The 18,890-nt window shown below is 35.9% G+C and overlaps 1 protein-coding gene across 3 annotated transcripts in view; it reads left to right on the top strand.

Annotated features, from left to right (window-relative positions):
* Positions 1 to 18,890, top strand: part of LOC149795713 (uncharacterized protein ZK1073.1-like) — a 166,272-nt gene that overhangs the window by 118,262 nt on the left and 29,120 nt on the right. For all 3 annotated transcript variants that reach the window (XM_089965600.1, XM_089965598.1, XM_089965599.1), the window contains one exon: positions 11,421 to 11,498. In XM_089965600.1, the coding sequence (XP_089821726.1) occupies positions 11,421 to 11,498 (78 nt within the window). The remainder of the gene's footprint in view (positions 1 to 11,420; positions 11,499 to 18,890) is intronic.

The following is an 18,890-nucleotide window of genomic DNA, read 5'->3' as shown; positions in this document are numbered from 1 at the left end:
CAGTGTGTGGCCAGGAATTTGAAAATGCCTATTCTAAGACCCAAATTCTCAGTTACAGTGTGTGGCCAGGAATTTGAAAATGATGAATGTAAGACCCAAGTTCTCAGTTACATTGTGTGGCCAAGGATTTGAAAATGTTGAATCTAAGACCCAAATTCTCTGTTACAGTGTGTGGCCAATGTTTTGAAAATGTTGAATGTAAGACTCAAATTATCATTTACAGTGTGTGGTCACTGTATTGAAAATTTTGAATGTAAGACCCAAATTCTCAGTTACAGTGTGTGGCCAGGGATTTGACAATGTTGAATGTAAGACCCAAATTCTCAGTTACAGTGTGTGGCCAGGGATTTGAAAATGTTGAATGTAAGACCCAAATTCTCAGTTACAGTGTGTAGCCAGGGATTTGAAAATGTTGAATGTAAGACCCCAATTCTTGATTACATTGTGTGGCCAGGGATTTGAAAATGTTGAATGTAAGACCCTAATTCTCTGTAACAGGGTGTGGACATCATTTTGAAAATGTTGAATGTAAGACCCATATTCTCATTTACAATGTCTGGCCAATGTTTTGAAAATGTTGTATGTAAGATCCAAATTCTCAGTTACAGTGCATGGCCATTGTTTTGAAGATGTTGAAAGTAAGACCAAATTCCCCATTATAGTGTGTGGCCAGTGTTTTGAAAATGTTTCATGTAGGACCCAAATTCCCCATTACAGTGTGTGACCAGTGTTTTGAAAATGTTGAATGTAAGATCAAAATTCTCATTTACAGTGTGTGGCTGGGGATTTGAAAATGTTGAATGTAAGACCCAAATTCTCATTTACAATGTCTGGCCAATGTTTTGAAAATGTTGAATGTAAACCCAAATTGTCTGTTACAGTGTGTGGTCAATATTTTGAAAATGTTGAATGTTAGACCCAAATGCTCTGTTACAGTGTATGGCCAGTGTTTTGAAAATTTTGAATGTAAGACCCAAATTCTCTGTAACAGGGTGCATGTACCATTGTTTTGAAAATGTTGAATGTAAGACCCAGTTTCTGTGTAACAGGGTGTGACCAGTGTTTTGAAAATGTTGAATGTAAAACCCAAATTCTCAGTTACAGTGTGTTGAAAATGTTGAATGTAAGACAAAAAGTCTCAGTTACAGTGTGTGGCCAGTGAAAATGTTGAATGCAAGACTCAGATTCAATTACAGTTTATGGGCAATGATCAAAAAATGGTGAATGTAAGACCCAAACTCTGTTACTGTTATATGTAGTAAAAATGTTGAATGTAAGACCCAAACTCAATTACATTTTATGGGCAGTGTATTGAAAATGTTGAATGTAAGACCCAAACTCAATTACATTTTATGGGCAGTGTATTGAAAATGTTAAATGTAAGACCCAAACTCTCTCAGTTTATGGGCAGTGTTTTAAAAATGTTGAATTTGAGACCCATTGGGCAGCAGTTGTCATTTTAGATGCAGAACTTAAATGTAAAAATATTCAACAAATGATTGATCTTAAAAGGCAGTCCTTGTATATAAGTAAACAAATGGAATAGTACCTAAATGTTTTCAAGAAAATGTTCAACCTGCTTCCGCACAGTTTTAGCTGAGATCAACTGAAAATGCTCATCTTACTTCCACACAGTATCATTTGAGAACAGCTGAAAATGTTCAGCTTGCTTTCACACAAGATCATTCAAAATCAGCTGAAAATGGTAAATTTGTCAGTGTTACCTCAAAACTGAATAGTTTAAGAAGTTTCCCATACTCTGTTGGCATTCTGTAGAAGTCACTTCCCACGTGTAATGACAGATGAAAATGTCAAATCAAAAGATATTTTTTTAAACATGTTGAAAACCAATTACACAAAAAAATCCATATGCTGTGCGAACCATGCTTCATAATACAAGATTCCATTTGCTGTGTAAATCTTATTTTATAACAAGACAGTCCATTTGCTGCATTATAAGACCTGTTGTGTATATCAAGAATATTTGTAATTTGTTTTCATGGCTGTCAGTTGTAGTGAATGTCTATAGCTGGATTTGGGTGTACCTGCACAGGGTCTCTTTCAAGATGTTACAAACATAAAATTGCATAGTACACCACTACCTGGATAACTCGTGCCCTGAGAACTCGCGAACCTGCTTATAATGCGGTGTCAGGCATGGATTTCCATTTTTTAACAGACCATACTTCATAGCACAACAGTCCTTATTTTGTGTAAACCATACATCATTTTCTTACGTACAGTATACATTCCTTCAATCTGATTTTATTTCTTTTCGCCAAGATTACATTTTTTGTCGTGCTATGTTTCACTTTCTATTTCATACCTTTATTTTCATCATAGATGGCTTTATGGTTGAATATTCACTGTAATTATTGAGTTCCTCTCTATAAGTAAGCATAATTATTGATATTAGTAATATAGCATGTGACCATTGTATTGTGACATACTCTGAGGATGGATAATTACCATCTGACTTAAAAAGCATTATGCTGGTTGCCCAGTGTCTGTAAATTGAACTGGTCATGATACCAGATTTTTTTTACATAAATGGTGTAGGTGACTGAATTCATGTTTTTATGTGCAGTCTGGTCTAATGAATAGGAAAATACATTGATTGCAGTGTAAACACCCACTGATCAGATTTCTGATCAATATACAGCATAGCCTTAACAGAGGTCAGTCTCTCCTTCTAATAGTGACAACTGAATTAATTTAATTTATTTCTTATGGTTTTACAAAAAAGTGACTGTTGTTGGTAATTTCATGGTTTGGGCAAGAACCCCTACTGTTTCCTCAAAAGAGTTTCTGTTCATTGGGTCTGAATTTGTGGCACCCATGAATCCACAGACGTTGCTATTCGTGAATCACTGTACCAGATATATACTACATGTAGTTGGTTCCAATTGCAAACAACACAATATGTGATGGCAGATAAGCTTCTGTGCTGTATGTTGTACTGATTAGTCCTTCAGCTCCATAGACCCAGATCTGCTGGCACAAAAACAGACAAGATTGCTCATTTTCAAATTTGAAATGTTTCATTGTTTCGAGTCGGATTCCAGATAAATATTTTATAAATGATACTGGTAATACATGAAATATATAGAACAAGATTCCTGTTCTTTCTACTCAAAATTATTGTTGGAACCTTGATTGTGGATTCTTGAAAGAGTTCCATTCACACAAAGGATCACTGGTTTGTTGGGCCTTTCATTGTGGTTTCTGAAGAGTCCCGTTTCTTTCCATAGAGGATCATTGTTTGTTAAGTGTTTAAATCAGTGGTTTACAACTATCACAAAGAAAATTGCCTTCGTGTTGAGTGACACATAACAAATTGAGCTTTTTCATTTGTACAGGGTGAAATTACTCTTGAGATCAGTTATTACTCCTGTTCTGAATAAGCACTCTTTGGAGTTATAAGCATATTGTGGTTACATTTTTTCATAACCTTACATTTAGGTCACACACACACACACACACACACAGAGCTGTTCAGGTAACACTTATTGTGACAAAAAATTATTTTATTCCATTTTTTCTAGCTCAGATTTTTTAATTTTTTTCTCTATTCTTGCTGATTAAGTCTGCTGTCTCATCCTGAATCAGTTGTATTGTTCTAATACAGTAACATTAAATTGGAATTCATATTTCATTTAATCTGATTTCTGCTGTTTTGATTCTCCAGAAGGAGTTATCACTGCAGTCATTTTTTTTTTTTTTATGTATGTTTAGTAATCCGACACCTTTCATTCTTAGAAATCAATTTAGGATAGTATTTCTTATTAGTTTACTTTATTATTAGCATTTTACTGAGATGGGTTTTTGCTGATTTTCATCTTTATTAATCAAAAGAGTGCTGCATACATAGTTACATGCAAATACTATTGCCAGATACTTTAAAGAAGTTTTTATTGTTATTGTTTTCTTGAGTCTTTCTCTGGCAGCAGTGTCTGGTGTGGGCACAAGAAAGTCCCTGTTAGGGAGGGGCAGCACAGCCCCCAACCTCCCACCCCTGATCTGAGAAGGGATCTTACGGATCAGAGTCACTGTCTGACCATTGGCTGAGCACCTGTCACTTGACAATCAGCACCAGTCTATGAGTATTGTGAATAAGGATCAGGTCAAGACCATACCCCATCACCCCCACATGTCACCATCATCATACCTCTCCCGGCTACCAATGAATCATACTTGGCATTGAGAATTAGCATAGAGATGTTAGATTTGAGTGGGTATCAGATTGTCATCTTGCCCTCCCCCCATAAATAATCATGTTATATCTCTATGGGATGTGGGGCCTTCCACCACAGGGAAGTAATTGGTCCTTTCCCTGCATGCAGCCATGGACGTTAGAGCCTTGATCACATGCTAGAAAGGTCAGGGCTGCTTATGAAGTGATATAACAAAGGATGAAGGAGAGTAGACCTTCCCCTAAACACCCCAAAAGGATGGAGAGCCACTCTCACCAACCTGCAACATCTGCATCTAGGGACAGTCGTTTAGCTTCATGTGACAAATTACAGGTCAAGGTCCCTCTTACTTCCAAGTCTTGGTTCACAAAGCCCTGCCTCCAAGGAGCAAGTGCAAGATGAATGAGGATGTCCTGTCAGTTTTCATAGATTCTCACAAGTTTGATGTAGAAAAGACAGAGGTGTCAACTCCTCTTGATGTCTCCTACCTCCTCCCTACCATCAAGATCTTGTTCTTTTACAAGGCAGTAAATGAGGTTTCCCATCTTTTTCCTAGGATCTGTCATTTAAGCCTTCAGGCTTCAAGGATGCTAAAATTCTTTCCAACTTGGAGAGTCTCTCTGGGGCTGCTTCTTGCCCAGATGTATTGTTGCTCCCTCACAAAGGTATGGTCAAGGAGGTTTCCCAGAAGTTTAGTAAGGGTCACAAAATTGCTAGAAAGCATAATGGGTGGTTTGGCTCTTTTCCCCCCCATGTTGAGATCTTTGGTCAATTCCACAAGTAATGGGGTTCACACCACTACCTGGCCTCTTAACCCTCCCACATTAGATGCTGGAGCAGCTGTACATTTTAGTGGGACCTGGGCTCATCTTCTGGGTAACACACTGGATGCCTTAAAACTAAAGGCTAGATCTCTTGTTGCCAAAGCCATGCATTGTCACCATTGCTGAAAGAGGAATCTCTGTTGCCAGGTGCCCTTAAATATTTGCTAGAAGCACTCAGCGTGCATCATCGATATCCATGGCTTTATTAGCAGAACTCGGCACCTCTGCAGTGATGTTACGTTGGACACATCCAAGGTCTTAGTGGAGCACAGTAAGAACCTTTTAAGAACTGCTCCTATGGATTCAGAGATGCTTTTTGGAGGACTTGTATCCTTTTTGGCTTCCCAGGATTTAAGAGACCAGGAGCACTGGTACCTCTCATTCACTCCTAGCCTGTTGAAACCATCCAAGAAGCAGAATCATCTTGTGCACCCACTGAGTCAGCAATGTCCTTCAATGTTGTTCATCAGTGTTCTTCAGAGTTGTCAGAAATTTTCTTTAAAACCATTCAGCCCTAGTTCAGGTAACAACTTAATCCATAGCTCCTGGTCTGCGGTCAGGTTGTAGAAGGGCACGCCCAGGGAAGAGCTTTGCAGGCAGCCCAAGGGACTAGCTCCCTCTCTTGCAGTGTATTCCCCTTTTTCAGTTCCCATAAGTGCCAGACTAAACCTTTTTTCATAGGGTTTGGTTATGTATCACACTCAATGGGTGGGTCCTGTTTGTGATAAAAGAAAGATACTGACTTACTTTTGAGATCTTCCTCTAGTAAGTTTCCCCCATGTGCTTCAACCAGTTGAATCTGATAAGATTAAGGTAGAGTTACACTGATATCTCCATAAGGATACAGTAGAGAGGCTGTTCAGTGGCCAGTCTTGGCCTTCTACTCACTAGTGTACCAAAAAAAAGGGGGGGGGAAGTTTCTGCTGGAGAAACCTTTCAATATGGACACTAGAGCTTCAGTCAGGAATGCCATAAGACCTGGCTAGTGGTCAGTCTCCATTGAACATCTGAATATGTACCTTCACATCCATATCTTTCTTCTCACAGGATGTATCTCTGATTTGTTTTGGATATGGAGGCCTGGCTTCTGCACACAGAGCTTTTTTACCAGCGTCATATTTGTAGTGGCTGTCCACTTAAAGTCCTGCAATATTTTGATGATTGGTTGATCTATAATGGCTGGCGGAAGTCCCTCAGACTAGATATGTTTTACTGTTGGTCCATAATGATTAGACTTGGTCTTTCCCTCAACTAGAAGTGGAGCTTACTCAAATGTCAAGATTGTGTCAAAATGGGGATGAATTTCCTCATAAACAGAGGATTACTCCGTGTCTAGTGGGACAGAGCAGGCAAGATCCTGATCCTGTTGGAGGCACTGATTGTCAGGACCATGATGTTGCCTTGTCTCTCTTACAAGAACCTTGAACTCTATAGTGGATCTGGTTACCCACAGCAGATTGCACTTTCACATTATCCAGTTTCTCCATCTAGTAAACTAGAAACTGCACAGAGATCCTATGACTGCTCATATTTCTCTAGATCTGGATTAGTTTCTGGCTGGAGTTTCCATGCATTCCCCCAGAACCCCACTCCTGTCTATTTGCAGACATGTTATATTTTGGTTGGGGTATGCATCTGGATCTGAGAGGAATAATTTTTCAGGGTTTGTGGACCTGGGAAAAATCTGCCCTCCACATGAACAATTTGGAAATGAGGGGTGTGTCCTTAGCCCATCAAGAGTGTGTTGACAAATAAGAAATAGCAGTGTGATGGTTTTCTTAAACAAAATGTAGGTGGTGGCATACTACAAATAACATGAAGGCACATGTTCCTCCTCTTTATGTGGAGATTTGGAACCTACTTCATTGGGAAACTTAAGAAGAGGTTACCCTCCCAAGTTTGCCACATTCCTGGCAAAAAGATTATTTTGGCATACAGTCAGTGCTGGAGGTAAAATTGTCCACACTGAATGGTCTCTGCACCAATCAATAGCAGATTTGCTTTTCAGGCTTTGGGCGAGACCTTTGGTGAACTTGTTTGTGATAAGCCAAAAAAAATGCTCTCCTTTCAAGTTTCCCTGGTCCCTAATCAGAGAGTCTGGGCAGTGGATGGTTCAACTTCATGTTCTGTAAATTAGTCCGGACATCACCCCCTAGGAGGGACCTATCACAGCACAGGGGCTCACTCAATAACAGCCTGCAGATTTTTCACTTTAACGTTTGGCATATCTCAAACAGTGCAAAGGACAGGTTTTTGAGGAAACTTGCTAAATGCATCATTTTGTCCAGAAGAGAATCAACAATCAATCTGATACCAAGTGGAGAATCTTTTGAAGAGAGATGATCATTGGTTTAAACTATGAAGGACTATAGGGCAGCCCTATCCAGCATACTCAATTTTAAAAAAAATCAGCAGTTGTTGTGGACTCAAAATTACTAACCTGATCAGGTATTTTGAGCTGCAAAGATTGATATCTCACTTGAGAATGCCTAGACAGAATATCTTGTGTGCCTTGTGATCTATTTAAAACTATTGTGATCCTTTGGGTTAAGCTACTTTTGAGAACCTTATGGTCTCTTTAGCATCTGCAAGACAAAGGAGTAAACTTCATGCCTGTTCCATAGAACCAGGCTGTCAGCAGTTCAGCAGAAATCATGAGTCAGTTTTTATATCTGTTGTCAACCAAATTTTTAACAAGATGACAGCTTCCATCATTTGTTCCACTCCTGTGTTAGATCCCCAGTTGGAATCATTTCTTTGCTGGCAACAAATAAGACTGACATTATGGCCAGTTAAGGCTTTAAGCTTTCAGTTGGCAGCTTCTAAAGGGAGAGGAAAGGGTAAGAAGCATCTCTTCCACCCCTTTAATGGCTTTGCTGATATTTGGGTTTCCTCTGTTTCTTGGTGGATTACCGCAACTATGAAATGAACTTATCAGTCCCTTAAAAAGAGTGCCCATTCATTGATAAAATTAAAGCCCATTAGGTTTGAGTTGTTCCTACATCGAGATTCTAACTCATTCATCTCTGGAGGATGTGATGAAAGCCACATTTTGGTTATCTTGTATGACTTTGTTCTCCTTTTGACTTTGCTCATTGGCTCACCAAAGCAGAGGAGGTATGTTTTCCTTGGGGCAGATAGTAGTGGCACAAAAAGTGGCCCATGCAGATACCATCCAGTAGTAGTCTGCATTTCTAAAGTAACGGTGAGTATTCCTTCCTTTTACCTTCACTAGTCTGGGGTCATCAACCACCCACTGAACTGGGAATTTCAGCTACACCATAGCAATAGGTTATGTATTGCTGATTTTAAAATGTGGGGATGGGGGTTAGGGGAAACAGTATTAATCATGTAATACTTACCTGTTGCTATAGCATGTTCCCTCCTCCTGCCCAGCACTGATGTGTCACTAGTTTTGAGGCTACATCCTGAAAGAGAACAAGGGCATGTACATATGAGCCATGATCATTGGTTAAACTTAAATTCTTTCTACAAGTTACCCTGTGGGAGGATGAATTCTCATCATATGTTTGAGGGTATTTTCCATCAGGTAAAAGATAAGCTTGACTATAGCAACCAGAAAGCATTACATCGTTAAAATTAATTTTACCTCTGTCCCCACCTATATTTGTATATAGCTAAAGATCCAGGTCATCCAAAGTCACTGGAAAGGTTTTATGATGGTGTGGTTTTGTTTTGCACTCCTCTTAATTGAATCTCTGTCCTGAAGTAAAGGTAATTACATAGAAAAAGTGATGGAAAATGTACATTGCCACTAAATACATGTCTCATTAAATTGCAGCTGAATAAGTATTTTAATCAAATTCATCAAATTTACATACTCAGGTTGAAGATAATAGATTTCTTATAAAATACACAAAGAAAAGGGTCAGTTGGTTTGTAAAAAAACAATCTTCAGAGTGACACATTTTTGGAAATCACTCTTTTCTGCAACAGATTCAGCCAACATTGACAATTTACTACAGGTCTTATATCGCTAAAGATATCCTAAGATATCATATACTTTTCGTATACTTTTCTTTATCATTTTAATTGACAAAATCATTATTGTTAGTATTTGTATTAGTTTCATTATCATTATTTATTACAAAACAGATATTTCAACTCCATTTCATGGCCAGTCTCTCATAGTACTATGATGCAGGTAGACATAATGTGTTGTAATATCAATGTCATAATTTAGTGACCAGAGCATTTTGAGCTACTCTGTAAGCAATGATTTTACAAAAATTGACTACATGTACTTTAATTTAATTTACATTGATTTAGATGACATGGGAAGTATTTAATTCAATGATATATAGATAATAAATTCACTGCTTGTCTGATATAAAGTTAAATATGGTTACAAATTCATCATGTTCTTTTTTACAGCACACTTGTTGCCCATTTGGATACTGAGTCACACCATATTTTTGATAATATTGTAGTTCTAAATATTCTCTATTGGTAATGTGGTTGGATATATTTACAAAGAAGATACCTGGGAGAAGTTGCTTTGTAATCAGAAACAAATTGGAAGTGTGATAAAACATTGATTCCATCCAACTTTCCATCAGTCTGTCCATCAAGCCATTTAAATTTTGCATTTATGTACCTGTGGAGGGACATATCTATGCCATGAATACATTTATAGTGTTTGGTCTGTTTAGACATTAGGAATTTGATCATACAAGTCATAAAGGTTTTCTCCTTTCTATATGTCTGCCATAACACATAGCAAGTTAAATGTAATTTTGTGTTGTTGTCTATGTTTCTGTTACCAGTTTCATTTCCACACAAGTTGTAGAACACCTAAAGTTAGCAAACTTAGTGAATTTCTTGCTTTTAGAGTAAGGAAGAAGCCTATTGTCCTGGGTGTCAAAAGATCAAAGATTAAGGTCATTAACTTAAAGAAGAAAATGGTTCCCACACAGTAACTATAGTTGTCCTCTATAGATGCAAAGTTTGTGGATGACTTGCATTTTCATTTAGGAAGAATCCTATTAATTTGAGGGTCAGAAGGTGAATGGTAAAGGTTACTGTGACTGAAAGAAGAGAAGTGGTTTCTGCACAGTAGCTTGAGTACTCCACTCCAAATACAGTTACCAGACTTACTGCTAGGCATGCATCTGGCGATCAAAAGAAGCCTATTAATTTTGGGATGATTTTCTTAAAGGTCATGATCATAGTAATGAAGGTGAGATGAATGGTTTATGCACAGCAAATTTAGTTGGACCTTTAACAAACTTTGTGAATTGTGAATAGTTTACATTTGGGGTATGACTGTTGATTTTGTGGTTAAAAGGTCAAGGTCACTGAAGGAAGACAAATGGTTTTTGCACAAAAATATCAGTTATCAGCTATTTACTTTCACAAGAGTTAGTGGATATCATGCACATTGAGTGAAAAAAACAATAGTAAGTTTTTTTTGGGAGGGGGTGAAAAGAGCAATAGTCAAAGTTATTGTGACTGAAAAAAGAAAAATATTGTTTGCACAATAATTTTGGTTTTAGACCACATTTACCAAAGTTTGTAAGAACAGTTGGTTTTGTAAAATAAAGTTTGTTCTATTGTAAGTCCCTTGACCAAACTTTCAGGATTTTGTACAAACATATAGAATCTGGGATTTAAAGGTCAGAGGTCAGGGTCATGTTTAAGTCTAATAAGAGAGTAATGATGTCTCGGATGCAGGAGGTTGTGGGTTTGAACCCCGGCCAAGTCATACCAAAGACTTATAAAATGGTACTAATAACTGCCTCACTAGACGCTCAGCATTAAGAGTTTAGTGTTAGAATTGGTCAGCATTGTGTCAGGATAATGTGTCTGGGTGGGACATGATGCTACATGTCTGCAACATGATGCCCCAATGCTAGACATCTCTATAAACTGCTACACTGCAGACACCGTAGCAATATGACTGAAAAATTGTTAAAGCTACATGAAAAATCCAAATCACACACAGACACACATACACACACACAAGGTCTTGCTTATTTAATGGCTTATTTTATCATATGACTACTGTGTTTTGGAGGTTAATATGCCCATGCTATATTGGTAGTTTTTCTGTTTAACATGTATAAGAACAACTCATGGTGCCACAAAATGATGTTATATACGGCAAAGGTGTTTAGTGATGATTTCAAATGCATTTCAGTCATTTTGCCTCAGTAATATTTGGTTTTGAATAAAAATGAATATTTTTCATCGCTTGATCAAAAGAATCTACATTTATGCTCATTCTAAATTAAGTTTATGAAACCTCTTGAAAACTTTCAATCCTTTAATCACCAATGCTTTCAATAGATAGAAATGTTCATTGAGTGTCCTGAATTTCTTTTGAAATGAACACTGATATGTGATCATCTAGATAACGTTGTATTGTTTTTAATTTTTTCAGATGCTTGGCTGGAAGCTGACACACATTGGAATGAATCCATCAGCAGAAGCCTATCTTATGTTGCACAGATTTGGCTCGGTTAGTACACACCATAACTCAATGCAGGCTTCTTTTCCTTTAGGATTATAGTCATTCCTACCTCTGAGTGGGCAGCATAAAGATTGTTTAAACAATCCCATATAAATCTGACCTCTAGCAACATGTTGATCTACACAGTAACAATATGAAACAGTTGATTTGGAAATACTGCCCTGATGTCCATAATAGAGATTAGATTTAAAATGTTTTTATGTGTTTAATGCAGTGCTATCCAACCTTTTTGACACCTTGGGCCACTGAAAAATGTTTTTCATGAAGCCGAGGGCTGCAGCAGAAAACTGAAAAGCAACGACTGTATAGCTGCTCAAGTCTTAGCGGGCCATTTAATCATCCCACAGGCCACGTGGCCTGCAGGCTGCGGGTTGGACAGCACTGGTTTAATGCTTTGTTTCAGCACATGGTAGGCTATACATGGCAGCCAGTATATTTGGTGGAAGAATCCAGGAAATCCCTGGGAATAACCACCAGCTTGTGAGAACTACTTGCAATGATTGTCACATATCCACAGTTTACAACTCAAAACTTGAATTTACACAGACAAATAAAATAATTTTAAAACCAATTAAAGATCCCAGTTTCATGCATGGTTTGGTCTTAATCGTCCAAACAATTTAGACTTTTTTCTATGAGATCAATGGATTAATGTTGGAAATTTTAGTGCCATCTTCTGACTAGCTGATTAAACAGTTATTTTAAAATGCAGGTGCATTTGTCAGATCCTTACATGTCTTCACTAATCAAGGGTCATCAGTCAACTGCATTCTACATTTCATCAACCTACTTCAATCCACAATTTATCAATCCACCTCCTTCCACACTTCATCAATCCACTTCATTCCACATTTCATCAATCCACTTCAATCCACATTTCATCAATCCGCCTCATTCCACATTTCATCAATCCACTTCCACATTTCATCAATCGACATCATTCCACATTTCATTAATCCATTCCACATTTCATTATTCCACTTCATTCCACATTTCATTATTCCACTTCATTCCACATTTCATAAATCCACTTCATTCTGCATTTCATCAATCCACTTCAATCCACATTTCATCAGTCCACCTCATTCCACATTTCATCAATCCACCTCATTCCACATTTCATCAATCCACTTCATTCTACATTTCATTAATCCACTTCATTCCACATTTCATTAATCCACCTCATTCCACATTTCGTCAATCCACTTCATTCCGCATTTCATCAATCCACTTCATTCCACATTTCATCAATCTACTTCTTTCCAAATTTCATTGACCGCTTCAGTGGCCTAGTGGTTAGAGCATCCGCCTCAGATGTGGGAGGTTATGACTTCAATCCCCGGCTGAGTTATACCAAAGACTTAGAAAAATGGTACTAACAGCTGCCTCACTTGGCACTCAGCATTAAGAGGTTAGTGTTTGGACTGGTCGGCCTGATGTCAGGATAATGTGACTGGATGGGACATCATACTACATGTCTGCAGCATGATGCCCCAGTGCTAGACATCACATTGAACTGTCACACTGCAGGCATCAGAGCGTTATGAGCTATGTTAAAAATCCAAATCACACACACACACCAATGTTCATTAATCCATATCATTCCACGTTTCATCAATCCACTTCATTCCACAGTTCATCAATTAGCTTCATTCCACATTTCATCAATCATTGTTGCCCAAAGCAAGCAATATCACTGACCAATCAAGCAGCTCGCTACCTGTCCCGTTAGGCATTTAATATGGTGACTTCGTAGATATCACCTTGCCTTGATTTGAATGAAGAACTTGCATATGAATGGTTAAAGCAGAGAACCTGCTTATGGAGACCACCGCTAATATCCCAAACTACCTTTCTAGGTAAATGTAACAAGCATTCTTATCAAATCAGTTCCTTTCAGCTGTAAATCTGACAGCAGAGCAGCAAACAATGTTTTGGCCAGTTGTATTTGCCAAGGGTCATTGGGAAATAAAGTGGATCAATGCCCCTTGGCTAGAGGAGATGATCCTTACAGTATAAGATGACATAAGATTTTAATTAGGTTAATGTAACCTTTTCAGACATTTATGTTCAGTGGTTTTTTTTCTTGTCGAATTTCAGTCTTACAGTGCTCACTCAGAGGTTCTCTTTCATCAGTTGATGTTTTTTTTTTTAATTCCTTTTATTTGTTTAGCCAGTTTTCATTTTCAAGGTTTTCATTTGATGAGAATCCAGATCAGAGGAAATCATTTTCTAAATATTGATGAATAATTTTTGCATAATTTCATATTTGTATATTGCATTACAAGACCCTCAGTAGACCATGTACTTATTGAATCAAATGGATTATGCCACAGTTGTTTCTCAGTCATATGACAGGCTTTGTTTATATTGACACTAGGGGAACCCAAAGATTTGTAAATCATTATTGAAAAAGAAAAATGGTTGTTTTGGAGTAAAAAAATGCTTTCTGTAACTTTTCATTATTAAGTATTCTAATCCAGTATCATAGTTCTTTATGTCAAAAACTTTTTAAAAAAACATTGACTTTTCTATCCACATCCTTGCAGGTATATGAGAAAGAAGGATTATTGTTGATGGGGTTCAATATTTCAGTAAGACATGGGTGGAAAACACATCACTGTCATGTGGGTTTGAAACCACCATTGCAGTGTTAAGAGGTATTTTATTAAGGCAAAGGTCTAACTCCACTGTTTGCATTCACACCTCACTGGGTGAAAATTACATATCCATTATGTTGCTTTAGGTGGTGCATTTTATAACAGATGTATTTTATAATATAGCTTGAAGAACAAAATTAGATGTAATCATTGCAATATAGAAAATAGGAATTAAACTTAATATGTGAGATAACAAGTATACTATCATGAGTTGCAAAAGAGAAATATTAAAAAATGAGTATTTTTAAAAAAGAAAACAAATTTACTGAAGAACTTAACATATTTATGGTACATCCAATATTATGATGCTATTTTCTTATTCCCAGAGGTGACCGTGTATGACAGGTTGGTCTGTAATTCAGTAGGTTAAAACTCACTATTTTATCAATACAGCCTAATTAAAAGTTGTTATTCTAAAGCCCATCAATATTTAGTTCAAGTAATGATACTTGGAACTAGATATGTGACAATTGATTATTCTTTAAATTACAAAACTCTGGCTTCAAACTCCAGTTTTGGAAATCTTACATGGAGCATATCTTTATAATAGAAATCTTGCATGCAAGCCAAAAAAGCAGTGATACTGTTACTAAAAGGTAAATGATTATGCCTGAAACATGAGAGGTTACAAAATATCATATTTTACTGGTAGCTTGTTTCACTTTAATGTTCCAAAACATTTTCACCTCAGGTTTAGATACCATGTGGATATACCAAAAAGTTGCTGTAGCAATGTTAAAAATTACACTGGTTGTATTTGCCATTTTTTATATTGATCAGATTGATTGGTGGTTTTTCGAAGAAATGTTAAGGGTCAAATCTACAAGTATTACTCAGTGCTAAACAATCTAAGTTATGGCTCTCATAAGAACTGTACATCCATCAGGTTTGTTCTGGAACCATAGATCAATAGTGTGAGTGAGACATAAAAATGAAAATCAGAGTGATTCAGCTACAATATGTAATCTTGCCTGTCTTAACCTAACTGGCCAATTTTTTTACTTTTCTATTAAAACCTCAGCAAATCAGTAAGGTGCACAACATAACAATACATACAATTTGGAAAGCTGTGTTAACAGTTTTGTTCATATTATTATTCAGCACACCCAAGTCCAGTTTGGAAGAAATATTTCTGTTCTCGCTCAGAATCAATCACTTTATGTTATTTGTAAGGACTACATAAATGACTAATTTGTGATTCCTTCCACCCCCAGTGAGACAATCCTAAACTTTTTTTTGTGCAGTGTTTATTAAGTACCAGTGTTTGCAGGTGCACAAATTACCATAGTTAAAAGTATTGTAATTTTCTTAGGTACCTACAATTTGCTAATTCTTTAATAGAATTAAAAGCCGTCAATATAAACAAAGCCCTATCTGTATTAAAAACTAGTGAAACTAAATTATTTCTCTTGATTGATAATCTGTTAAAAAGAAGATAAAATTTTTCAGCTGAAATTAAAAAATAATTCAGTGGAAAATTTTATATATGAATGGCATTATGGTCTTATAGTCTGTTTCATTGAAGGACATAGTCTATTATAGTCTGTATAATTTAAGGTGAATTATAGTATGATTTATTGAACAGGAATTATAGTCAGTCTCATTGTCTTAAGGAACATTATGGTCTGTTGGAGTATGTTTCATTCAGTGAACAGTATAGGTTGATTAAAGGGCCATTATAAGGGGCATTGTAATCTGTTATGGTCTATTTGATTGAAAAGATTGGATCATCAGGAACTGTTGTTGAATAAATACTGAGGTCTGTGGTATAATTTCTATATTCGAAATTTATATTGTTCGGAACATGTTTAGATCTTTTGTTTGTAATATATAAGTTTACTATAAGATTATTTTTTCCAATCATTGGTCAGATTCTGAGGGTTTTGTTATTAGAAACAAGGATGCCAGTAACATTTTGTATGTTTTTATTTATTTATTTATTTTTTTGTTTTTTAGAGCTTAGTGTTTTATAATCTTAATTATCAGTTTATGCATGTACTTTATTTATTAATGAAGTATGAGATAAAATTATCAGCTGTCAAGCATGCCTTTATATTATTTTGCATAATATTTTGTTGATATTAATATAATGGTCAGTTTGTGACTAAAGCTTTGCTATCATTTAATAACATTTTATGTTCAAGAAACAGATGAACAGTGTGGAAGACATTTTTGGATTTTACATAAGAAATCATAATCTTACCTGGTAATTACAAAAATAATCTTCTATATGAACAGCATTGCATTTCATTCAATTAAGATCTGCTTATAGTAAGTATGGTCTGAAAGGCACTGATAAAAAGTCATGCTCTGTAGTATTTGACCTTTTAATTCAACAATCAAATTACAGGTCTTATATTTAAGAAAGTGAATGATGTTATTTCAAATGCTGCAAAAAAAATTCATGGATCAGGGATTCCAAAGGTCATGAAAACTTAAACTTTTATCAGTGCCATATATTGATTATGTTGGAAACTTCAGTTTTAATTATATTGCATTGAATATAATTTTTTCAATGCATTAATGATGAGAGGTCAAGTTCTTCACGCTGTCATTCTAAATCTTGATTGCAAGATCATGTAGTGAATATAAGTGAAAAGCATGGGATTGATGCAATGCTTTCCTTAAAGTCTCATTCCCAGAAATTTTTATACATCCAGTCATGGTTAGTAAATGAAAATCTGTCCCCATGTAAGTGTCATTACAAAGAAAAGTATGGAAAAAATATTTTATCACCAATTATTTTTTACAAAAAATTGCTGAATGAGTTTAAAATCCTCAACCAATTTACACACGTTTAAGATCACAGATTGATCTTTTAAAATAAACTAATGAAAAATTAAATGTATGTTGGTAGGTAAATTACTTTTTAATATGATATAGTTATTGAGATGGCAATTTTCCACAATAAAAGACTTACACCAGGTCGTAATTTACAAATTATTTTTCAAGGTCACATATACTTTTCGTTAACTTGATCATTTTCTTTCACAGGACTGTAATTTGTTTATTAAAATTGTACAAAAAATTATTTTTGATTAATTATTAAGAGGCAGAAGTCACAACTCTACCATTTTAGGTCTTAACTCTCCCAAGTTTCAGAGTGCTATTGTATCATTAGATAACTCCTGACATTGTGTTGATGACATCATAATATAGCAATCACATCATTTCAAGCTGTAAAGTTTAAAACTGAGCATGACAAAAATGAACATCTTTAAGTCAGAATAAGAGAGCAACTGTGTGACAGTATAAAGTGTGGAAATTGTAACAAAGCTCCATTAGTTATTGCCAAGGAGTTTTCATCTGAATGACAATGCTCGCAGACAGTTGTTGCCATTTTTTAAACCTGAATTTCCCATTTGCTATTACTATCATTTGTTAACAAATTTCACCAGTGTTACCTCCTTTATCAGTGATTAAAGGACAAAAACAGTGAACTTCTTATTTGACAAGTGAATTTTCTGCTCAGAACATCAGAAATCATTTTTCCATTTGCGTTAAAGACCATTTGAGTGTTATCTGTATACTGTAACATGTCATCAGATCGTATCTGTATCAGATTGAAATTAAGCTCAAATGTATATTACTGTGTTAATTGTGGCCTATTGAGAGGAACACTTTAGTAAATGTTCCTAGGAACCATAATTACCGGTATTGTAGTAAATGTTCCTTGGAAATATAATTATTGTAACTGTCAGCTCTAGGCAAATTTTGCATTAACACTTGGTTTCATATGATGCAAATTCTGGGAATGAAAACTTTATCAGATGTGTATGTTATTTATATGAATGCTAACATACTTCTTATATGATGATAATATTGATGCATTTAAAGTGTTACATATGTAAATATTAGCCAACATGTATATGTAATGTTTGAATTTTGGTATGCTTAACTAAATATTTAAACATCTCAAGAATCTTGTCTTCTCCATCTCATACTTTAAACCACAAGGTAAAGTAAAGATCCATTTCCATTATTTGGTCTCACCTGGAAAGCATGGGCCTTATTGTTGTTACTAGATCAGGTCTTAAGGTCAAGGGAGCTTATACTATGATCCTCTGTGCATCATTCATCATTTGTTGTGAATCGTGTGTCATTCATCTGTCCATGAATGATTGCTTCTTACAGCACTGGAGTCCATATTTCTGATCTAATTTGATTCAGAAGTGGATAAAGGGTTTTACATGATAAAAATCTTGGACAAGTTCAGTGATGTGCAAAATCCATCCTTATTAATGAGGTGAGTTTGGGTCTGTTTTGTTAAGTTCGTTATCACTCTGGAGGCCATATTTCTGATCCTATTTCAGAATATATACATTTAATTCATGATGATCTTGTATGACTTTGAAAATCAGTGAGATCAGTGCATAATATTGAGGTGATTATGCATGTAATCATTCTGGAGGCCATATTTCTGATCCTATTGCTCAGACTTGGAATATATATGTATATCATGAAGATCTCAGATGAGTTAGATATTGAGCAAGATCTCCACATGCTAGAGATAGATGAGTATTTGGCCTTGCCACCAGGACCTGGTCAAGTTTTCAACTACCCAGGAAATACCTGGCCTGGCCAGGTTTTAAGATAGAAATTTGATCTTGCTGTATCTGGTTCCTCACCCACTATTCACCATTTTATGACTCTCGGTAATACATTTTTAAAAACAAAAAACAAAACCATTGTTTTATATTTGACAAATATAGTGCTGAGA

The sequence above is a fragment of the Sinohyriopsis cumingii genome, chromosome 7 (genome assembly GCF_028554795.1).
Source record: "Sinohyriopsis cumingii isolate HCF-2022 chromosome 7, ASM2855479v2, whole genome shotgun sequence".
Lineage (NCBI taxonomy): Eukaryota > Metazoa > Mollusca > Bivalvia > Unionida > Unionidae > Sinohyriopsis > Sinohyriopsis cumingii.
Note: the sequence above shows the minus strand (reverse complement) of the source record. Positions and strands in the feature narration are given on the sequence as shown.